The sequence below is a fragment of the Schistocerca gregaria genome, chromosome 8, assembly GCF_023897955.1.
Source record: "Schistocerca gregaria isolate iqSchGreg1 chromosome 8, iqSchGreg1.2, whole genome shotgun sequence".
NCBI classification, from domain to species: Eukaryota; Metazoa; Arthropoda; class Insecta; order Orthoptera; family Acrididae; genus Schistocerca; species Schistocerca gregaria.
In genome coordinates, this window is record NC_064927.1 from 82,642,538 (window position 1) to 82,668,478 (window position 25,941).

General features: G+C 38.9%; 1 protein-coding gene across 2 annotated transcripts in view; it reads right to left on the bottom strand.

Annotated features, from left to right (window-relative positions):
- The window catches only part of LOC126284980 (transmembrane protein 185B), a 61,281-nt gene that overhangs the window by 24,837 nt on the left and 10,503 nt on the right, over positions 1-25,941 (bottom strand). Inside the window, exon 6 of one of the 2 annotated variants that reach the window (XM_049984269.1) lies at positions 1,272-10,985. The exons of the other annotated variant lie outside the window; for it this stretch is intronic. Coding sequence (XP_049840226.1) covers positions 10,747-10,985 — 239 coding nt within the window. The 3' untranslated portion in view covers positions 1,272-10,746. Of the gene's footprint in view, positions 1-1,271; positions 10,986-25,941 lie in introns of those variants that run through there. 2 annotated transcript variants of the gene reach the window in all.

Here is a 25,941-nt window from a genome sequence, read left to right on the forward strand (position 1 = left end):
CTATTTACAATTTGTACAGAAACCAGATGGCAGAGTCGAGGGGCATGAAAGGGAAGCAGTGGTAGGGAAAGGAGTGAGACAGGGTTGTAGCCTCTCCCCGATGTTATTTAATCTGTATATTGAGCAAGCAGTAAAGGAAACAAAAGAAAAAATTTGGAATAGGTACTAAAATCCATGGAGAAGAGATAAAAAACTGTTAGGTTTGCCGATGACATTGTAATTCAGTCAGAGACAGCAAAAGACTTGGAAGAGCAATTGAACAGAATGGACAGTGTCTTAAAAGGAGGATATAAGATGAACATAAACAAAAGCAAAACGAGGATAATGGAATGTAGTCGAATTAAATCAGGTGATGCTGAGGGAATTAGATTAGGAAATGAGACACTTAAAGTAGTAATGCACTTTTTCTTTTTGGGGAGCAAAGTAACTGATGATGGTCGAAGTAGAGAAGATATAAAATGTAGACTGGCAATGGCAAGGAAAGCATTTCTGAAGAAGAGAAATTTGTTAACATCAAGTACAGATTTAAGTGTCAGGAAGTCGTTTCTGAAAGTATTTGTATGGAGTGTAGCCATCTAGGGAAGTGAAACATGGATGATAAATAGTTTAGACAAGAAGAGGTTGGAAGCTTTCGAAATATGGTGCTACAGAAGAATGCTGAAAATTAGATGGGTAGATCACATAACTAATGAGGTGGTATTGAAAAGAATTGGGGAGAAGAGAAATTTGTGGCAGAACTTGACTAGAAGAAGGGATCGGTTGGTAGGGCATATTCTGAGGCATCAAGGGATCACCAATTTAGTATTGGAGGGCAGCATGGAGGGTAAAAATCACAGAGGGAGACCAAGAGATGAATACACTAAGCAGATTCAGAAAGATGTAGGTTGCAGTAGGTACTGGGAGATGAAGAAGCTTGCACAGGATAGAGTAGCATGGAGAGCTGCACCAAACCAGGCTCAGGACTGAAGACCACAACAACATGATAAATATGCAGACGTATTCTGTTATGAGTACATTCCAAATGGATACTCCAGCTAGTGACCAGATGAAGTGACTTAACATTCACAGTAGTGCAAAATAACAATAATAATAAAAATAATAATTTATAATAATAATGGCACACAATATGGGAAAACCATTTGGTTCTGTCTACCATCACTGTAATATTAGATTCAAAGAACATGAATGTAATCTGCTAGATATGAAGTAGATTGTTATAGTGTAGTTACAGTCTTATTACGCATTGATCAGTAAATTAAAAAATTCAATGGTTAAAAAAATAAAAACTCGTTTTATTATACACTTCCAATAAAAATTACTGTGCAATTTATAGGTGCCAAAGAGAACACGTTAGGCTCCAGTAACAAATGAAGAGACAACAATACTGTACAACTATCATTTTACAATGTAGCACAGTTATTTAGAATCTACCAGGACAACATATTCCAACATACTTCAAAAGGCAACCACAATTTTTAAAGTTAAATTTCAACAGGCACTGACAATTCATTTTTATGTAAAATGCGCCCATGGAAATAACAATGCTTTAGCACCAATATCACAAAAAACCATGTGCTTAAAAAGATGTATGTACATTATTTACAAAGCTTTTGTAATCATAGCAATATGAAACACTCTGGATCAATGAACATGTCAAATTGTAAAACATTATAATATGCATGATTAGCACTAACTGTTTTACATATGTCATTTCATAGACACAGTATGAAAAAGATTCATGAAGTTTAAAATGACGGCCAGGGTTGAAAACTGGCTTAATTTTCAGCAAAAACTTCACGAAATAATATTAAAAATTATTTAGTTTAACACATTACATAAATATTTTTTCAAAGTGTTGAACATTTTGCAAATATATCTGGCAAAAATGTGGCTTAGTGGATTAGGAAAGCAAAGGCATGTGGTCTTATACCTGCTTGCTCTTAGGAACATTTCTGATGATTGACAATGATGCAATGTGAAAAATCTGAATTCTTGCGACACTAAACTGTAACTGGCTGTCTGAATGGTTTCTCGTGATGCACTGAGGCAAAAGATTTCTACAAAATATGACCAGTACTTGGTGAATCCTAAATGTCATTTGACATTTGTAAGTGTTGGTGATAATGTTGAAGCTAATGTGTCTAAAACAGCCACATATTTGGCAATTATCCATCTTGGAAAATTTCTCTTGACATCAAGGTGTAAGCCCTGATGGAAAGAGATGGGGGAGGGAATCAACAGACATTGTCAGAGAAACCATCCAGCATTCCCCTGAAACAATTGAGGGAAACCATCTAGAAGATACATCTGAAACTAGCATTTGACCTGCTCATCCTAAATACAAGGCTAACATCTTAACCACAGATATGTGTTTAGCCTGTCTTTAGTAGCAAAGCCAAGATAGTAAACTAATTCTTACACTAACACCATAATACATGATTTTTTAACACGCTCATTGGTTCAGAGCTTTTAATAGTTTCCATTATTTTGTACAGTGCTACAAGGAATATATTATTTTACATATTACTGCTTCATAACTTACTATGTTTAGAGCCATTATTAGTTCTATTTTTAAGGCATGACAAGGGTAGTTACAGCAAAAAACTTACGTCATGAATACTATCATTTGAGTCACTGTTGAGATTCCTGAGTCAAACATATAAATCATTTAAAATAAGTATGCACTATATACATCACAAAATGGAAATGAAATACTCAATGCTTCTCTCAATCCTGGAAATCTTAGCCATCAGCTCAAGATATAAATCATTAAAGAATATAATGCTTCAAATAAACTTGAATATGTGCACTACTTCTCAAGTGGAACATATTATTATGGACTTCTATCTCAGTCAATCATGATACATGCACAATACAGGATCACACTCTGTTCAGCCTAACATAATGATGCACACAATTGTTCTTGTGCGCTCTCCCTGTAGTTCTTAATTGGCAGGGATCAAAAATTTTGGGCTGGTATAATTTTATCTCTGATTCTGCCAACTTTTGTAATCAGACAATATTTTAGGACAGCTGTAACCAATGGTGAAAACTAAGTTCCATTTCACTGTACTGTTTTGAAACTGTTTATGCAAGTACGAATGACAGACTAATTGCTGGTTCAGCTCTGTTACTGCCTATGACACCTGAATGGAAAAAATGCTCAACAAAAAGCAAAATTTGACTTTTGGCTGCACTTCGTGAGGAAGGTAAAGCTTACTCCCTTTGTACCACTGCTCTGACCACAGACTGGCACTTGCTTCCTCTGCTCTCAGCCTATCTAAAGATAAGCCAAGAAAATATGCTCGTGCTGTACATAGTTTGACACTTTTCAGACATAACCGACCAATTGTGTCTAACAAGCCAGAAAATCCTGCAGCTGATAAATGCTAAATTGGGAGCACATTAATTTTTCCTACTACAATGAAGAGTGGGTAAATAACTACAATCTTGTCAGATCCTGAGCTTCCCCCCCCCCCCCCCCTTTTTTATAACATTTTGATTGTGAGGGAAGGCTCTTGGGTGGAAGTGAGAGGCAAGCGAGGGAGGGGGATAATGACTGTACACCAGAAAGGCAAAACTATTAACCTTTCAACTGTGCTTCAACCATTATCATATACAAAACCAACACGATTCAATTTTGTAAGCCATTTTTACAAATCTTTGTCTTTAAGTACCAGGTATGAATTATGTAAAAGATACAAGAATTTGGAGTCTGCATTCTATGTGAAATGTTGGCTCCCTATCACTAAATGTTTCAGTAAGTAATAACACTTGTCTCGCCATGACCTAATCACATAAATTATGGTGAGAATTATGTTCATCAAAATTATTTTGGAACTTTCCATAGACTGTCAAAGAATAGTTTATAACCCACATATCAAAAATTGTGGTTTATTTCAAGAAAGAAAAGGGCTTTTTTCCCATATCTTAATACATATAATTGAGGCAGCCATCATTTCAAAGCCCAGAAACAGGTTTCCATACGGCAAAACAGGGAAATGAGTTTGTACCAGTACACATATTGTTGAATGAAGGAAGCTTCCCTGGACATGAAGAATCTAATCCAAAGTTTGGCATGCACCCAGGTGACCTACAGTGATGCCAGAGAATGCCTGTTGTGCACTCCATGAATAAATGCAAAATTTAGTGCTGTGTGGCTGAAGATTCTGATACTAGAGGGGCAACACTAACAGTTTTAGAGATATGTGTTAGTGGATCAATAACCTAGCTGAAGCTGAAACTTTCTGCTGTAAATTTGTCTGTTCCTTCTAATATACTCCCTCATAAAAAATGCTTCCAAATAATCATATTTTAAAGTTCATGTTATCTGTAGTAAAATCAACTGTTTTAGTGTTATAGTACAATCAAATGTTTTAGTGTTTTACTAAAGATTTCTGTAAATGAAAAGAATGGTGACAATATGTTTGTGGTTTCTAAAACACAACGCTCTTAAAGCTCTCTCTGGTAACATGTAGGGGTAAATTGCAACATTTGCATAGTCTCTTGAAGTATTCCATCAGGTGCTGCCATTGTGAGGAAGCACTTTCAACTGTGTAGTAACCTCACTGTGATGGTCAGAGTTGGTGCATGAAGATATTTTTCTTTGTGTTCTCTTTCTCTGATGGAAACGGTCATTGGTGAGTAACTGTTTATAGTTTCAAAAATGCTGTACATATAATAACATGTTCAGTGACAAACATTAATATCACAAGTGATAAATAGTTACTTTTTGTAGTTTAACAACACAACAACTGATTTTACTTTGAAGTCATTATCAGGGTGTTTATTTGTGATTTATATGGCAGTGCGAAGCAGAGTATGTTGCAATGCTGTGTTGCAACTTACCCTGTTCTTGCTTATGCTGAATTTTTTGGATAATGTAATGCTATTCTTTTACTTGTTCTTCTATTTTACATTTACTCAGTCTAAATTTTTACTTCCAGGTAAACAAAATGTGTCGTTATGGACACAAAACAGAAAAGGGTTTGACACCTTTACATGTGATGCAGAGAGCTGCTACTTTGGCTCAGGAAAATGGAGGAAAGGGCGATTATTCTGTAAGAAAAATTGCATAGGAATTTAATATTTGCTACTGTACCCTCTCTTGATTCATCAAAAGGAAAAAGGAAACATTACTTGTGGGTACTCTATCAAACACATGAAAATGTTTTCAGACAATTAGGAAAAAATACTCGGGGATTATATCGTGAGATATATATTGGGCTGACCAAGGAAGAAGTACGAAAACTGGAGTATCTTTATGAAAAATACTTTAACTTGAAAATACCATCATCTTGGGCACAAAAGCAAATACCTAGGGCCAATTGACTTTCAGGATTTTTGGAGAGAGACAATGATCTTTCCATCACACAATGTGAAAGCACAAGTCCGGGAAGAATGGCAGCTTTTAATATAAAAAAAAGTTTGGGAGTTTTTCCAATAGTTAGGGGATGCTTATTCTCAGCACACTCTTCCTCCTTCCAGTATTTGGAACATGGATGAAACAGGCATAACTACAGTGCTGAAGCCAAATGAGATAGTTGCACTCAGAGATGTGAAATAAGTTGGAACTGTGAGCTCTGCTGAATGGGGAGAAACGGTAACAGCAGCAGCAGCTGGTATATGTGCCCAAGGGACATTCATTCCACCCACAATTATTTTCCCAAGAAAAAATTTTGAATGTCATTTTATCTGTGCTGCCACAGGTTCTGGATGGGTACTGCCCACAGGTTCTGGATGGATGGTGGAGCAATGTTTCGGAATATTTCTCGACCATTGTATTACGCAAATGAGACCAACGAAAGAAGTGCCTGTCCTACTACTGCTTCATCCCATCTCAGGATAGAAGTGCTTAATAAATCCAAGAACAGTGGTGTAATGTTTCTATCATTTCCACCCCACCATTCTCACAAGTTACAGCCCCTTTATGGTCATTTCAAGATGTGCTCCAGGGGAACTGATGCCTGGTTGAAAGCAAATCCAGAAAACATACTAACAATTTATGACTTGCCTTCTATTGTAAACAAAGGACTTCTCACCACTTTCAAACCAGCAAACAGGATTCTCCGCAACAGGCATATTTCCATTAGACACAGACAAATTCCAAGAAAGTGATTTTCCTGCATCTTTTGTGAATGACAAGAAAGTTCTAGAAGAAAAGCTTTCAGATCCTCTGGCTAAATCCGAGAATGTGGCAAATGCTATAATTCTGTTCTACATACTTCAGCAGAGAAATGTTTTTCTCCTGAACACATTCACCCCTTCCCTAAAGCTGGACTAAGGAAAGAGAACAACTATGGAAGAAAGAAGAGGAAGTGTGCTATACTAACAGACACAACTGGGGGAAAAAAAAAGGCTCTAGAAATAGAAGGGGAGGAGAGAAGGAAGTAACAACTAGCAGCAAAAGAAAATTGCAGTTTTGTCCATCTTCCAAAGAAGAAGAAGAAAATTATCGTTTGATCTGTTGTGGTGTTTATAGAAAGGGAGAGGAATGGATACAGTGCAGTAAATGCAAATATGGTCTCATTGGTGTGAATAATGATCCATTCTACATGTGTGCAGACTACGAATATAATTAAGACACTTCTGTCATGTCAGATATTTCAAACTAAGCAGGCTCTTTTCAGTAAAATTTTGGTATGTTGCAACATGCCTTGTTGGTGGGGTAAATTGAAACATGTGACAACCTTTTCTCTGTACTTTATTGTAACTGTTCTAATAGTGAAATTGGACATATTATTTGTGATTTCTATGAGTAAAAGTATGTCGTTTCTCACTACCATTTTCAAATTTAAATAGTTTATAATAAAAAAATAATAAAAATTAATAAATTTTTGTTTCAAGGTGCTCCTATCTCCCTACTGAAAAACAACTTTTACTCAGCTGATTACTGATAAAATCTATACTGGTATGAAAATGAGATCTGTTGATAGTACTCGAAATATACCATTCTGATGTCTCCACCAACAAGTATTTTTGTGCACCTGTCTTGAATTCATGACAACAAAGCAGACAGAATGGACAACAGTAATACTAATTTTGAATTCTACCTCAACCCCTAAATGAACTTCACAATAATCAAAGCACAGAATAGGAATATGAATCCTTACAGGAAAAAGTTCTTGGGGACACCTACCATTAATGTAGTTCACTTTCACTACTGGAGAGACTGTCCACTGGTGAATTCCCAACTGTTCCCAATGCTTTTACATTCCTTGGTAAAGGAGCCTCAGTAACAAATTACGGGAGAAAAGATTCATGGAAGCAAGTGCTGTGCATAAACTCTAATTAGATAATACAATGTGACATCTAAAAAAAAAGTGTACTGTGAAAAGAGGCAATGAATGTAATTGGAAAGTGATGAATACAAATGTAACATTTCACTGTTTTTGTAGACTGATTAAAACATGGAAATAGTCTGCTGGCACAAAGTTTTTTTTTTATAATCATCTTAGGGATAGCACTGCCAGGACAAAAGCCAATGAATTACTGCAACAAAAATATTTCTCCACGTATCTCTGAAAAGTGCTGGGGTAAGGAGTCAGGAATGGGAACACAATGAACTTACTTTTGTTGGAGGTACATCTTAAAACACATGTCTTGTGCATGTTTAAGCATATTGCTGTCATTGTGAAGTGTGCACATGTGCTTGCATACAAGACAGCTTGTCAGTGCTGAAGGTTTGGAAGACAATACACTTCTGCGCAATGACACAAGCTGTGAGGATGTAGCATCTAACAACGAGAGGTCCCCAGTGATGGGATCTACTTTTTGAAACCATTTAGATGGTTATATAGGTTATGATCCCAGGTATCACACAAAGCACCCAGGCAGACCCTCGTTTGTGAGTAACTGACGAAAAAATTTCAGATTGTTGCATGAAATTCAATAGTATTAAAAAAGTTGCATCATGTAGTGTGGTTGTGTTGTGTAAGGGATAGGCTAATAGCTTCACATGCAGGCGGCAGTAGGTTCCAATCTTGCCAAGTGCAGCATTTTTTTAAATTTTTAAATCTTTATCAAAATGACTTGGTTCAACAGTTTTATTCAATTGATAGATTTAAATATAATTTTTATTTCCATTCCTTTGTCACATAAATTTATTTGTAATATCAACTTCTTCATTTGCTCTCATTTTTCTTCCCATAATTCTTTTTCCACTTGAAATCTTTGTTTTTGTGTGTTTTTAATTAATTTTATGTATTAATTAAGATTCATTTCTTTTGTCTTGTCACCTTTTTTGTTCACATTATTGCATTCATTATATCTATTTCTCATTTTGCTTGAACTTTGTTTTCCTTATAAACCGTTCTTTCGTTTAAATATTCATTTGCATTATTTTGTCGATAGTGCAGTAGGTATTTAGGTTATGTATTAAATGTCTACATGGCTATTACCACGCAGAAAAAATTGCACACTGGTGTAATGAAAAATAAATTTTCACATCATTGTACAGTAAACATAAGTATATTATATTGTCCTACGTTTTTTTACTGATGGATTGAAATTTTCGAATTACTGAATATTATAACAGATTAATATAATTAAATTCATATTCACAAAAATTCTGATTGTAAAAAGAATTAAACAAAGAAAAAATGAAACAATTGAAAAAGTTCATACAGTGATTAAAATGATGTCACACAGGAACAGAAATAAAAAATTACATCTACTGCACCTGACAAGATTCGAACTCTCAACCTCCTATGCACGAAGCTATTATTCTCTCCACAACACCATGCAGCCAGTGTACATAATAAGACTTTTTCAACAATATTGAGCATAACAGAAAACTCCAATTTTCTTTTTTGTCAATTGCTCACAAACAACTGCCTACCAGCATGAATGGCTGCAGGGTGTGGTACCTGGGATCTTGACCTACATAACTGTATAGATGACTCCAAAAACTCGATCCCACTGCTGGGGGCCTCTCCTTGCAAGATAATAGATATGGAATTCATAACTACAATTTTAAAAATGAATGTGCATGCTTCTTGCTTCTACAACACACATATTACCAACTAGCTAAAAACTTTTTGATCATCACATTTAGCAATTGTTAAATTTTTCCTTCTTACATTAATTGTCTGTTACTGGATTTTACACTGAAGCTTAATAATCTCTATTAATCTATGCAACGAATGATGATGCCCTGTCTTATCTTGTGACAGTCATGTAGGTAAACTATGCACAGCACAATAATGCAATTTGTTAATTTAAGCACTGCATCTGCTAAGGAGTTATTTTTTTCTGATGGAGGTGTCACTCAAGTTATAAACAGTCCCAACATATGCCAATCCGAGGCCGTCAAAGTAGTGAGATAAGGTAAAATGTACGTTAGTTAGTAGTCCATAGCCATGTTACATTATTCCTCTAGTAAGTTATTGTTTAATTTTGTCGTGAACCAGTTAAATGAGTGCAAAGGTGACTGAGATGTATTTAAACTATTCTTATCACAAGCCCTCAGCAAACTTCTTTGAGAAGCAATATATTAAGCCAAGAGCTTTTTTAAAAAATTCTTTTGCCAATGACACTCCAGTCAACCTGTTTCTCAACAACATGACACAAAAGATAATGCTAATGCTAACTGAACTCAAAAGTCATTATGGTACTGCATACAGAAAAAAACCATTCTTACTGAATGATCAAGAAGGCTGTAATCAATTGGTGGTAATGAAGAGCAAAAGACAACAGTGATTTCCATTTTCCTTCTCAACAGCTGCACGGCAGTAAGAGAGGGAAATAAGATATGAATCCTCTATAGCCTTCCTCATCTGATATCAAATTTTAAATGATGCAGCTACAAATAACAGTCTCATGAGATTTCTTTTCTTTTGTGTGATGTTGTTAACTGGATAAAGGTATATCTAATGTATTATTACTGCCGGTTTACTTGAAAATGAAGCATAATTGACATTCTCTGACATGTGTTAAATATGACTAGGGTGTTTAATACCAAGGCTTACTCCCATGATGTAAGAAATTTGCAAGATTTGTTTCATGTAGCCACTTAAATTACTTTTAGCCAATGTGAATTTATCTATCTCACCGACTCACTGCCTGTCTCCTTTCTTAATTATAATCCAGTGACAACATTGATTCAGTCATTTTGCTTTCTATTTGCATCATTAACTTATAAATCCTAACTATTTTTATGCCAATGTATATTTACATCAGGAAGCATATTTGATGCTTTCCAACTCAATCACTTTAAAATGATTTTAATGCTACTGACTCACTCCCTTGGAAAAACTCTCTAAGTTGTATGAAAACAGGGATGTGTTCTCAGCTGAAATTCTAGTAACACTGAAGCTATTTCAGATAACCTTTTTTTGGTGTTAGTTTAAATATAGTTATCATCATATGTGCACCTGAGAAGTATGCAAATTAAAGTTTTAAAACTTTCATATGGGTAAAAAATTACCATTTCTGCCTAAAATTTTCATCTTTGCAAAAATATTCCTGATATTCAAAGGTCAATAGTAATTGTTCAGCACAGAAATCCATTGTGGAAGCATTTTGGGCACTATTTACCTACCAGTCTAAATGGAAGATATCAGTGTATAAAATAAAATTAATATATAGCACCTCACTGCACTAACACTTTTAAAATACATATCACTCACAGCTGAATAAATAGTCCCTAAATGTAGAAAACAGATCAGTCACTCTACCAGTTTTTTTAAACAGGTAAAGACATCAGTCATCAATGACGAGGTGCTGAGTCACGAGCCTCCTTTTTGGCTAGTCTGGCATGTCTATCGATACAACGGGCACAACTGGTTTTAGTAACTCAGGTTTTTTCAGCCTCTTCTCAGTTTTCATGTCAGCAACTGAGGTCTCACTGGAACTGCTAGTACCAGCATTAGCTCGGCGAGAACCATCATCACTCTGTATGCTGTACGCTATGTTAGCGTACTCCTGCAGGAAAGGACACAAGCTCAGCAGGAAGTGACAGAAGTCTTTTCGAATTCCAAACCACCCTGTGAATGAGAAGAGGTTTCTTTATATTGGGCTGGGAATAGGAGAAATACAACACACAGTACTGTTAAGGCAAGAATGATTTACTGGGCTAATGCAAAAAAAACTAAAAGTTGATATTTTTCATAATTATCATTTCTTGTAATATTTACTGTACGTATATGACTCAGAGTTTGGAAACACAATAGCTTTTGATAAATTTATATGATGTAAGTGACACAAAGTGTGCATTTAGGCTATTTGTACATTTTTTTCTTTGTTCCTATTAAGGGGCAGTCAAATGAAAATTAGACAGGCAGAAAATAGTAAGTAAACTGTTTATTATTTCAAAAGCAATTGTCGTAACTGTTAATATAGTTATACCTCTGTGAGACATGACTGTCAATGTCTTGATCGAAAAATGTTTGCGGTTGCCTATAGAACCATGGTTGTACCCAGGCTTCCACCTTTTCATCCGAAGCAAATCAACAGCTGCAGGTGTCTTTCTTATGGCTATGGAAATTGCATGGGGAGAGTTCAGGACTGTATACATGTAACTGCTCCCCAGTGAGACTTCTGCAACATATTCAAAGTAACCTGGGCAACATGGGGACAATCACAAACATTTTTGCACGAAGTCATTGATAATCTTGTCTCACAGTATGATGAATGTATTAACATTTATGACAATTACTTTAGAAATAATAAACAGTTTACTTACTCACTTTTTTCCACATGTCTTGTTTTGATCTGACTGTGCCTTTTAAATCAGAAGGATATAGGAGAACAGATGAATCAAGCTCTACCCAATACAAATGGGTTTGAGGAAACGTATGGTGCTACTAGTACACACGTTGTTTGTGTTGTTGTGGTCTTCAGTCCTGAGACTGGTTTGATGCAGCTCTCCATGCTACTCTATCTTGTGCAAGCTTCTTCATCTCCCAGTACTTACTGCAACCTACATCCTTCTGAATCTGTTTAGTGTAGTCATCTCTTGGTCTCCCTCTACGATTTTTACCCTCCACCCTGCCCTCTAATACTAAATTGGTGATCCCTTGATGCCTCAGAACATGTCCTACCAACCGATCCCTTCTTCTGGTCAAGTTGTGCCACAAACTTCTCTTCTCCCCAATCCTATCCAATACTTCCTCATTAGTTATGTGATATACCCATCTAATCTTCAGCATTCTTCTGTAGCACCACATTTCAAAAGCTTCTATTCTCTTCTTGTCTAAACTATTTATCGTCCATGTTTCACTTCCATACATGGCTACACTCCAAACAAAAACTTTCAGAAAAGACTTCCTGACACTTAAATCTATACTCGATGTTAACAAATTTCTCTTCTTCAGAAACACTTTCCTTGCCATTGCCAGTCTACATTTTATTTCCTCTCTACTTCGACCATCATCAGTTATTTTGCTCCCCAAATAGCAAAACTCATTTACTACTTTAAATGTCTCATTTCCTAATCTAATTCCCTCAGCATCACCCGACTTTATTCGACTACATTCCATTACCCTCGTTTTGCTTTTGTTGATGTTCATCTTATATCCTCCTTTCAAGACACTATCCATTCCGTTCAACTGCTCTTCCAAGTCCTTTCCTGTCTCTGACAGAATTACGATGTCATCGGCGAACCTCAATATTTTTATTTCTCCTCCATGGATTTTAATACCTACTCCGAATTTTTCTTTTGTTTCCTTCACTGCTTGCTCAATATACAGATTGAATAACATTGGTGAGAGGCTACAACCCTATCTCACTCCCTTCCCAACCACTGCTTCCCTTTCATGTCCCTCGACTCTTATAACTGCCATCTGGTTTCTGTACAAATTGTAAATAGCCTTTCGCTCCCTGTATTTTATCCCTGCTACCTTCAGAATTTGAAAGAGAGTATTCCAATCAACATTGTCAAAAGGTTTCTCTAAGTCTACAAATGCTAGAAACATAGGTTTGCCCTTTCTTAATCTAGCTTCTAAGATAAGTCGTAGGGACAGTATTGCCTCACGTGTTCCAACATTTCTACGGAATCCAAACTGATCTTCCCCGATGTCGGCTTCTACTAGTTTTTCCATTCATCTGTAAAGAATTTGCGCTAGTATTTTGCAGCTGTGATTTATGAAACTGATAGTTCGGTAATTTTCACATCTGTCAACACCTGCTTTCTTTGGGATTGGAATTATTATATTCTTCTTGAAGTCTGAGGGTATTTCGCCTGTCTCCTACATCTTGCTAACCAGCTGGTAGAGTTTTGTCAGGACTGGCTCTCCCAAGGCCGTCAGTAGTTCAAATGGAATGTTGTCTACTCTGGGGGTCTTGTTTCGACTCAGGTCTTTCAGTGCTCTGTCAAACTCTTCGCGCAGTATCGTATCTCCTATTTCATCTTCATCTACGTTCACTTCCATTTCCATAATATTGTCCTCAAGTACATTGCCCTTGTATACTCCTTTCACCTTTCTGCGTTCCCTTCTTTGCTTAGAACTGGGTTTCCATCTGAGCTCTTGATATTCATACAAGTGGTTCTCTTATCTCCAAAGGTCTCTTTAATTTTCCTGTAGGCAGTATCTATCTTACCCCTAGTGAGATAAGCCTCTACATCCTTACATTTGTCTTCTAGCCATCCCTGCTTAGCGATTTTTCACTTCCTGTCGATCTCATTTTTGAGACGTCTGTATTCCTTTTCGCCTTCTTCATTTATTGCATTTTTATATTTTCTCCTTTCATCAATTAAATTCAATATTTCTTCTGTTACCCAGGATTTCTGCTAGCCTTTGTCTTTTTACCTACTTGATCCTCTGCTGCCTTCACTACTTCATCAAATTTACCCATTCTTCTTCTATTGTATTCCTGTCAATTGCTCCCTTATGCTCTCCCTGAAACTCTGTACAACCTCTGGTTCTTTTAGTTTATCCAGGTCCCATCTCCTTAAATTCCCACCTTTTTGCAGTTTCTTTAGTTTTAATCTACAGGTTATAACATATATTTTGTGGTCAGAGTCCACATCTGCCCCTGGAAATGTCTTACAATTTAAAACCTGGTTCCTAAATCTCTGTCTTACCATTATATAATCTATCTGAAACCTGTCACTATCTCCAGGCTTCTTCCATGTATACAGCCTTCTTTTATGGTTTTTGAACCAAGTGTTAGCTATGATTAAGTTGTGCTCTGTGCAAAATTCTACCAGGCGGCTTCCTCTTTCATTTCTTTGCCCCAGTCCATATTCACCTACTAAGTTTCCTTCTCACGCTTTTCCTACTACCGAATTCCAGACACCCATGACTATTAAATTTTTGTCACCCTTCACTATCTGAATAATTTCTTTTATTTGTTCATAAATTTCTTCATCATCTGCAGAGCTAGTTGGGATATAAACTTGTACTACTGTAGTAGGTGTGGGCTTCGTATCTATCTTGGCCACAACAATGCGTTCACTATGCTGTTTGTAGTGGCTTACCCGCATTCATATTTTCCTATTCATTATTAAACCTACTCCTGCATTACCCCTATTTGATTTTGTGTTTATAACCCTGTAGTCATCTGACCAAAAGTCTTGTTCCTCCTGCCACCAAAGTTCACTAAACCCCAGTATATCTAACTTTAACCTATCCATTTCCCTTTTTAAATTTTCTAACCTACCTGCCCGATTAAGGGATCTGACATTCCACGCTCCGATCCGTAGAACACCAGTTGTCTTTCTCCTGTTAACGACATCCTCTTGAGTATTCCCTGCCTGGAGATCCGAATGGGGGACTATTTTACCTCCGGAATATTTTACCCAAGAGGACGTCATCATCATTTAATCATACAGTAAAGCTGCATGCCCTTGGAAAAGATTACGGCCATAGTTTCCCCTTGCTTTCAGCCGTTCACACTACCAGCACAGCAAGCCCGTTTTGGTTATTGTTACAAGGCCAGATCAGTCAATCATCCAGACTGTTGCCCCTGCAACTACTGAAAAGGCTGCTGCCCCTCTTCAGGAACCACACGTTTGTCTGACCTCGCAACAGATACCCCTCCGTTGTGGTTGCACCTACGGTACGGTTATCTGTATCGCTGAGGCACGCAAGCCTTCCCACCAACGGCAAGGTCCATGGTTCATGGGGGGAGGACTAGTACACATATATGGATCTAATACATACTTCAATATGTAACATAACATTCGGAGACCAGAAACTGGTTCATTACTTACCACAAAAGAAATATTTTTTTTGTAATTGATACCACCATACGATGTTCGTAGAAAGTTATTAATGCTAATAAAATCCTACAATGGAAAATTCAGTATGGAAGACCAGATATTGGTAAGCGGTGATCTTGGCTAGCGTGTATAGCGTAGGTACAGAAGAGGTGTGGGCAGGGGATTAACACTGAATTTTGACAAAACTCAGCACACGCAGTTCATACCTTTCAGAGCACTCCACAAGCCATAAAAATAAATTTCTCAAATGATGGAAAACATTTAGTTTTTGAGACTGCACACAGAGCACATACACAACTGGAAAACCCATTGTTCAGAATTAATGAAGTGGTTTGTTTCAGATATATTTGCAGTATGCATGACAATTACTGTATGTAATCTATAAACAAAGAAACTACTTTAGTCTGCATACTGTCATTCACTAACAAGTTATGGAATAAATTTAATTTAGAGGTGTCAGTGGTATGCTCTTAATGTCTTTTTTTTGTGATATTGCATGTAACAGCCAATGCACCACTGCTAGAAGTTGTCTGGAGGAGACAGCTGCGCAATGTGGAAATTCCAAGTGAAAGTGATATTCAGTGTCAAAGGCTTTTTAGATATTGTCAATAGCACAGCTATTAAGCATTCAAAGGAAAAGCCGAGGAGGGGGGGGAGGTGGGGGAAGAAAAAAAAGGGATTGGAAAAGCACGCAAAGGCACAGGAACTTATTGTGATGCAGATGGAAGTAGCGACACTCCCTCACACACTGTCTTGTATGTCAGCTTGCAAGTGGGCTAAACTGAAGACCATGTGTGAGAACGAGTCTGTGGTGAGCATTCACATGCTTCAACAAAAGTTTTTCCTGATTCAACATTGGTGATGACTCTGTGGTTACAGTTATATCAAAAACAGAAATAATCAACACTAAACTGACACAAGCAGGTGAACCATTTTCAGACAAAATGATTACAACGAAGGTGTTGACGTTACTGCCAGAGAGCTACAGACATTCCTGTTGAGCATAAGGAATCCATCCCCTCAATGAGAAATAAGAAGCTGCAGTTACTGTATGAAAAGAGGTCATCTTAAGTCAGATTGCATATTGCATATTGCTGAAGTTCAAGAAAGGCAAAAAAGTGCAAGGCGTAACTGCTTTTATATGTACAAGTCAAGTTCACCTACCAGATTATTGGTTCATTGATACAGGTTCTAGTAAGCATATGTGCAAAATGAGAGAATTGTTTAAGAAAGTGGACAGCTCAGTGAAAGTTATTGTGAGTGATAGTAAATTTCTTAATGCGACTGATAAGGAGAGGACGCCTACTCGTCATCGCCAAATTTGTCCAAATTTGTGGTACATGTAGAGTGTGGTAAGACATGAAAGTGCCCCAAGTAGGAACCTAATATGGCCAAGCGTTTAGCAAATAAGAGGAATTCCGATATGGATCACCATGTGCACCTTATCAACTGCCCCTGTGGCAATGTGTTTAGGAAGCAGTGTTTGATTCAGCAGCCACCACGGTTGCTCAGCATGTTCGGTCAGAGAGCTGGCTGGTCTCTGTAATAAAAAAATAAAATAAAATGTATTTCTATGTGCACAACATCAGCATGTGACGCCAGTCTTTAAAACAAGCGTATTACCTCGCAAACTTGGGACTGTGAACGGTCCATCAAGTGCACACATCATATACAGTGAGTTTAATTTGACCTCGGTGGTGCTGTTGGCACAAACAACACCAGCCCCAACGACGATAGCCCGAATGGCAGGCAGTTATATAAAGGCCCCTACCAGACAACAGATCATCCGTCACAATACATTCAGATTCTGTGTGCATACTGAGCTGTCAATTGTATACTGTGCTATGAGTACTGTACTCATTCTCATGGATACTCACTCTGGACATGGTTATTTTCACACTTATTATGAGCATGCTTCGAACTGGTATCACTGTCCATGCTGTGAACTTTGCTGTTGACATTTGCCTTAATCGTCGGACAAAGTTTTGTTGTATAGATTTACAATAGTTAAGTGACAACGCTAGCCAGGTAACTCATTCATTTGCTTGCTCTTGACTGGGTAATGTGGATATTGCAAGATTAGTGTGCGAATAATCTGGGAAATATCACGATCATTGCAGACAAAACAACTGTACCGTAAGAACAATGGAGGAAAATATTGTGGAAAGATTAAAAACGTCGGACAAAAGTGAAAATCGTAACGTGCCTGGAATGTCGGTAGATACAGAACAGGAGCCAGATGATAATAGTCTCCACAGTAATGAGTCCAAGCGACAATTGAAGATGGCGCTGGATTTATGTTTACAGTACTTGACCGAAGAGGATCTGACTGCATCAGAAAGTTCCACGGGAATAACTGAAGAACACATTCAAATGGCAAATAAAATACACCAGAAAATACTAGACATTTTATCCAAATATATGTTTGTGTGCGACGAGGCGTTGGTTTGGTTCGAAGATGTCACCAAAGGATGTGAATATGCAGACATGAAGAGTGGCATTTTGTCAGGTGATAACTATGAATCCGATGCCAAAAAAATGAAAGAAGATCCAGAATCTGTTCCACTGGATTATAAAAAAAAATGGCGGTTAATCTTGCTGAAACACATCCAAAGTGGAAGTTGAAGACTCTGTAAACAAAATGTGCATCTCGCTTCAAGCATATGCGGAATATGAACATTTGGGAAGAACATATTAAACAGTGTGGACAAATATCATACAACTGAGGGTCAAAAGTGGTGTGCATGAAATAAAAGTATAAGAACAAACTAACACTCTCCTATACAGCACAATATGCTATGGGCCTTTCAGGAAAACTACTGCCACACATTTACATATGCCTACAGGAGAGTACTGGCTCTTTTGGACAGAGGATTAGAAAATCAGTAGATGCGTACACAGCAAAATATACAAATGTTATCACCACTTGAAACTTCCTGGCAGATTAAAACTGTGTGCCCGACCGAGACTCAAACTCGGGACCTTTGCCTTTCGCGGTGATGGAGTTCTTCCAGGAAGTTTCATATCAGCATACACTCTGCTGCAGAGTCAAAATCTCATTCTGTTATCACCACTTCTTCAAAATCCGGTAAACTGACAACAAACTTATACAAAACATATTTAACTGATGTGATGAAGCCCTATGTGCAAGAGAATAAATGTCTTCTGTTGACTGACTCATGGGGATGACAAACAGATCCACAAATATATGCTGAACTGTTCAAAGATGAAGACGGATTGCCAATGCGCAGTATCAAAGTAATTCCCCCAAAATGTATGCCACTAGTGAAACCCTGTGAAGTATCTTTTCATCGTTAGGTAAAAAGTCTAAAAATAAATGTCAAAACTGCACCTATCTCATTGAGAAAGAAAAAGAAATCACTTCCTGAAAAGCTTGCAAAAACTACATTCTATTACACATCACCACTATCCTCCCATGTAATCATTGACATACTGCAGTACACATGGTTTGCTGCTGGACTGTGTGACGAAAGAAGCTGTTTTCAGAATGTCAATCAAGTTTGTTTTTCTATGGAGACATTTTAAAAAAAGAATACAGGTCACTGCAAAAAGGAGGCGTTTTTAACGTGCCCAAGATGTGGTCAAAATTATTGCTTCCCCTGTTTCTTCGATGCATATCACCCCAGTACATGTGATTGATCAATTGCAAAAGAATGGAAGTATTGATTTACATACACGATGTTCCCGCGTAAATTCAGGCAGATTGTAGCGCAGTTGTTAGGCATATGTACAGGTTAGTTCATACATTCTTTGCGTGTTTCCCTTGCGTTATCTAGGCATGGACTCGTGTTTCAGTAACTGTTGTTCAACATCAATCAGAATGGAAAGGGACTGTGATTGCTGTGTTCGGATGAGGGCTGAGTTAGCATCCCTTCGCTCACAGCTGCAGGCGGCGCTGACTTTGGTAGGGCAGCTTGAGGCTGTTGCCAATGGGCACCACTGTGGGGACCCGGACTTGGGTATCATGGGGATATCAACCTCGCCCTGTCTGTCCCCAGATCGGCCTGCCACTGTGGTTGCCCCGGTTGCTGCCCGCAGTGGGGCTGAGCCCTCACCTGTGGTCGATTGGGAGGCAGAATTGGTGGTGGAGTGTTTGTGCCTGTCAGTAGTGGTTTATCTTGTAGTGAAGTCGAAGTAGATACTCCATGCGAATTGGTATGGGTGGAGGTTATACTTAACAGGCGAACTAAGTTAATATTTGGCTCCTTCTACTGACCCCCAGACTCCGATGAACAGTTCAGAGAAAATTTGAGTCTCGTAACAAATAAATACCCCACTCATACGGTCATAGTTGGTGGGGACTTCAACCTTCCCTCGATATGTTGGCAAAAATACTTCTTCAAAACTGGTGGTAGGCAGAAAACATCTTTTGAGATTGTCCTAAATGCTTTCTCCGAAAATTATTTCAAGCAGTTAGTCCACGGACCCACGCGAATTGTAAATGGTTGCGAAAATACACTTGATCTCTTAGCCACAAACAATCCAGAGCTAATAGAGAGCATCATGACTGATACAGGGTTTAGTGATCGCAAGGTCATTGTAGCTAGGTTCAGTACCGTTTCTTCCAAATCCACCAGAAACAAACGCAAAATAATTTTATTTAAAAAGGCGGGTAAAGTGTCACTAGAAGCCTTCCTTAAGAGAGAATCTCCATTCCTTCCAAACTGACTATGCAAAGGTAGACGAGATGTGGCTCAAATTCAAAGATGTAGTAGCAACAGCAATTGAGAGATTCATACCCCATAAATTGGTAAGAGATGGAACTGATCCCCCATGGTACACAAAACAGGTCCGAACGCTGTTGCAGAGGCAACGGAAAAAGCATGCGAAGTTCAGAAGAACGCGAAATCCTGAAGATTGGCTAAAATTTATAGACGCGTGAAATTTTGCACGGACTTCAATGCGAGATGCCTTTAATAGGTTCCACAACGAAACATTGTCTCGAAATTTGGTAGAAAATCCTAAGAAATTCTGGTCGTATGGAAAGTACACAAGTGGCAAGACGCAGTCAATACCTTTGCTGCACAGTGCCGATGGTACTGTTACCGACGACTGTGCTGCTAAAGCGGAGTTATTGAACACAGTTTTCCGAAATTCCTTCACCAGGGAAGACGAATGGACATTCCAGAATTTGAAACACGAACAGCTGCTAGCATGAGTTTCTTAGAAGTAGATACCTTAGGGGTTGCGAAACAACTCAAACTGCTTGATACGGGCAGTCTTCAGGTCCAGATTGTATACTGATTAGGTTCCTTTCAGATTACGCTGATACAATAGCTCCCTACTTAGCAATCATATACAACCGCTCGCTCACCGATAGATCTGTACCTACAGATTGGAAAATTGTGCACGTCGCACCAGTGTTTAAGAAGGGTATTAGGAGTCATCCGTCGAACTACAAACCTATATCACTGACGTCGGTTTGCAGTAGGGTTTTGGAGCATATACTGTATTCAAACATTATGAATCACCTCGAAGGGAACGATCTATTGATATGTAATCAGTATGGTTTCAGAAAACATCATTCTTGTGCAACCCAGCTAGCTTTACTGTTCCTGATCTATACAAATGACCTAGGTGACAATCTGAGCAGCTCTCTTAAGTTGCTCACAGATGATGCTCTAATTTACCGTCTAGTAAGGTCATCTGAAGACCAGTATCAGTTGCAAAGCGATTTAGAAAAGATTGCTGTATGGTGTGGCAGGGGGCAGATGACGCTAAACAACGAAAAGTGTAAGGTGATCCACATGAGTTTCAAAAGAAATCTGTTGGAATTCGATTAATCGATAAATAGTACAATTCTCAATTCAACTAAGTACCTGGGTGTTAAAATTACGAACAACTTCAGTTGGAAAGACCACATAGATAATATTGTGGGGAAGGCAAGCCAAAGGTTGCGTTTCATTGGCAGGACACTTAAGAAGATGCAACAAGTCCACTAAAGAGATGGCTTACACTACACTCGTTCGTCCTGTGTTAGAATATTTCTGCGCGGTGTGGGGTCCTTACCAGGTGGGATTGCCGGAGGACATCGAAAGGGTGCAAAAAAGGGCAGCTCATTTTGTATTATCACGTAATAGGGGAGAGAGTGTGGCAGATATGATATGGAAGTTGGGATGGAAGTCATTAAAGCAAAGAAGTCTTTCGTCCCGTCGAGATTTATTTACGAAATTTCAGTCACCAACTTTCTCTTCCGAATGCAAAAATATTTTGTTGAGTCCAACCTACATAGGCAGGAATGATCATCAAAATAAAATAGGAGAAATCACAGCTCGAGCAGAAAGGTTTAGGTGTTCGTTTTTCCCGCGCACTGTTCGGGAGTGGAATGGTAGAGAGATAGTATGATTGTGGTTCGATGAAACCTCTGCCAAGCACTTAAATGTGAATTGCAGAGTAATCATGTAGATGTAGATGTAGATGTATGTGTTAACTATAATCCCTTTTTAAATGTTTACACTCCCACATTTCATCCTATGCCTATACTTTTTGTGCTTATATAAATTAATAAAATAATCTATATGATGTTGCGATTAATTGTGATGTTAGTAGTGTACACATTGCCAAGGGGCACAAAAATATTTGCTACCGGGCAGAGTCGTACCTGCGACCCTTTCAATGCAAATCCAATCTATTACCACTGAGCCAAAGACAGCTTCCTAAACACATTGTGCACATGGTGACGGATCCGTATCATAATTCCTTTTATCTCCTAAATGTTTGGCCATCTGGAGTTTCCATTTCAGGTACTTTCAAGTTTCACCACGCCCTACATGTACCATAAATTTGGACGAATTCGGCGATGATGCGCAGGCAACCCCTCTTAGTGAGTGCAGTACTGTGGAACTGTCTGCATGGAATGGGGTTAAGTTTTTCAAAAAAGCACATAGTGGAGTGTTTATGCCTGAACCGAAACTCAATCCATTTTTGGTAGAAACTACGGTGGAGAGGACACTTAGAAGAAGCAACAAGTCCACTAAAGAGACAGCTTACACTACACTCGTGGACTGTCAGTCAAGGAACAATGTGAGTTCTTGAACAGCAAAGGTGAAGTTTGTGCATTATCCAAATGCGTCAACAAAGTGTATCAGATGTTGTCTTCCCTAAATTCAATACAATCAGAACTGCCAATGGTTACTTTGATGTTTCCACATAAAACACAGTCTATGGTTGACATTAATACCACTAGTGAGTTTCAATCTGCAATATTCATTATGTGTGTAAGCTTAATGAACTTTGGTCTGGTAAATTTGTGTAATTGTGTTGAAAACTTGAGCATCTGGTGTACAAAAAATTCACTATTAGAGAGCATGTAAGAGTTATTGTTGCAGAAAGGAGTGAATTTCGTATATGACTGTCACTTGTGAAGAGTGTCTGGCAGGTAAATAACATCAGTTTGCCAAGAGCTAATGCGGTACTTGAATCAGTTCATGCAGTCACCTATGGCCTAAGGAGACACATTTGCTTGGAGAAGCAAACTACACTCCTGGAAATGGAAAAAAGAACTCATTGACACCGGTGTGTCAGAACCACCATACTTGCTCCGGACACTGCGAGAGGGCTGTACAAGCAATGATCACACGCACGGCACAGCGAACACACCAGGAACCGCGGTGTTGACCGTCGAATGACGCTAGCTGCGCAGCATTTGTGCACCGCCGCCGTCAGTGTCAGCCAGTTTGCCATGGCATACGGAGCTCCATCACAGTCTTTAACACTGGTAGCATGCCGCGACAGCGTGGACGTGAACCGTATGTGCAGTTGACGGACTCTGAGCGAGGGCGTATAGTGGGCATGCGGGAGGCCGGGTGGACGTACCGCCGAATTGCTCAACACATGGGGCGTGAGGTCTCCACAGTACATCGATGTTATCGCCAGTGGTCGGCGGAAGGTGCACGTGCCCGCCGACCTGGGACCGGACCGCAGCGACGTACGGATGCACGCCAAGACCGTAGGATCCTACGCAGTGCCACAGGGGACCGCACCGCCACTTCCCAGCAAATTAGGGACACTGATGCTCCTGGGGTATTGGCGAGGACCATTCGCAACCGTCTCCATGAAGCTGGGCTACGGTCCCGCACACCGTTAGGCCGTCTTCCGCTCACGCCCCAACATCGTGCAGCCCGCCTCCAGTGGTGTCGCGACAGGCGTGAATGGAGGGACGAATGGAGACGTGTCGTCTTCAGCGATGAGAGTCGCTTCTTTCTTGGTGTCAATGATGGTGGTACGCGTGTTTGGCGCCGTGCAGGTGAGCGCCACAATCAGGACTGCATACGACCGAGGCACACAGGGCCAACACCCGGCATCATGGTGTGGGGAGCGATCTCCTACACTGGCCGTACACCTCTGGTGATCATCGAGGGGACACTGAATAGTGCACGGTACATCCAAACCGTCATCGAACCCATCATTCTACCATTCCTAGACCGGCAAGGGAACTTGCTGTTCCAACAGGACAATGCACGTCCGCATGTATCCCGTGCCACCCAACGTGCTCTAGAAGGTGTTAAGTTAACTACCCTGGCCAGCAAGATCTCCGGATCTGTCCCCCATTGAGCATGTTTGGGACTGGATGAAGCGTCGTCTCACGCAGTCTGCACGTCCAGCACGAACGCTGGTCCAACTGAGGCGCCAGGTGGAAATGGCATGGCAAGCCGTTCCACAGGACTACATCCAGCATCTCTACGATCGTCTCCATGGAAGAATAGCAGCCTGCATTGCTGCGAAAGGTGGATATACACTGTACTAGTGTCGACATTGTGCATGCTCTGTTGCCTGTGTCTATGTGCCTGTGGTTCTGTCAGTGTGATCATGTGATGTATCTGACCCCAGGAATGTGCTAATAAAGTTTCCCCTTCCTGGGACAATGAATTCACGGTGTTCTTATTTCAATTTCCGGGAGTGTATTATTTGCTTTTGAAGGGTGACTACTCAAGTTAGCACAAAGTATTCTTTATGAAGTTAAAGGTTTGATCAATAGTTTTATTGCAAAAGATGAGAGAGAAAATGGTCTAAAAATTAAAGTTGTAAAGAGTGATATTGAAACTGAGTTTATGAATCAGCTTTAGGTAAATTTTTGAGGGATAATGGCATAATCAATCAAAGAAGAACTGTATGCACACCACAGCAAAATGGAAGAGCTGAAAGAGAAGTGAGCATCTTTGTTGAAGCTACTCATTCACTGATTTCAGAGATGCCCATACATTTCTGGGCTTAAGCAGGTAAACGATGGCTTAAGTATTAAATCAAACTGTTCAAAGTTCTGTCAGAGGTAAGACTCCATTTGAAGCCATTTATGGCACAGAATTACCCTTAGAAGTTTTGAAAATTTATGAGGTTCATCTGTCGGTTTTTGTTCTCAAACAAAGGTGACTGAAGTTAGACCCCAAAAACAAGATAGGTTTATTGATGGTACATGATAATGATGTGAAGAGGTACATAATATCTATACTTCCCATGAAGAGAATTGAGGTACAGTGAGATGTAATTTTCTTGCCGCCAACTGCATCTGAAAAGAAGAAGAAAGCTAGGGTCCCTGTAATAGAGTCATATACTATTTTTCCAACGTCAAAATCCCAAGTGTCATCAATGTATCCAATGTATAATGCACCCGTTCTACATACTTGAAAATGGCCTATGGCAGAAATTCTACAACCATACATGCAACAAAGAGAACGGCAGCTGACGGCATCATGAAATCATATATATACTATTTTTTGTGATGAAGTGAACATAGATAAAATTTGAGATCAGAGGGCCAGAAAGAAACAGAAACAAGGATTGAGGTTGCGGAAGAAACCAGAAGTCAGCTTAGCAAAGAACAAGAAATCAGGAACAACAGAGAAGATTCTTTTGAGGATGCAGAGGAAAATGTGGATGATGAGTATGAGAGGCCACAGAATCTGAGATCCAGGAGGAATATTCAACACCCAAATTACTTAGATGATTATGAGTTAAGCCTGTTGACAGCAGTGGATGATGATGACCGTAGCACCTAGTGTCTTGTAGTGATGCTGTAAATTTGAAAAATTCCATGGCAAGAGAGCTGCAAGCCCTGGAAGTAAATAACACATGAGATTAAGCACGCAAGCCAAATGAGTGTAATGTTATAAACACAAAGTGGTTTTCAGTTACAAAAAGAGACAATAGTGCTAATATTGTTTCTTATAAAGATTGTCTTGTAGCTAAAGGTTTCCAACAGAGATTGACTTGATTGAAAAATGGAGTCCAGTAGGAAAATTAACTTCAGTGAGATTTTTTTGTTTTTCGAATCAGTTTCCCACCCATTAACTGGATTCTGTAGTGCTTTTCTCTGTGGAGAGATAGTTGGAGACTTTTATGTTAAATTACCTATTGGATGGTGCGTTAAAATGAAAGATAAAGTTTACAAACTCAGAAAGGTTTGAAGCCCTCACCCAAAAATAGGAAAATTAAATTCCACACAGTAATAACTGGATTTGGATTTATAAGAAGTGATTTTCTGTATTGTTTGTCTATAATGACAAAAACCAGCAACAAAACACGTAGTGACTGAGATTATGGTCCATCTTGTGCAGTGTCGTGTTATGTTGTGTTGCAGGGGTCCCACTCAAAAGAAGTCCACAATCAAACATTTGCTTAAGGTAATTTAGTCAGTTAGTTAAGTGTTCCACTTATCAGTCTCACAGTAACCGTTACAATGTGGAATGTGTCAGAAGAATGTGCATATGAATGAAGGTGTCTTTTTTAAGACAAAAGCTTAAAATTTTTATTACCTACCC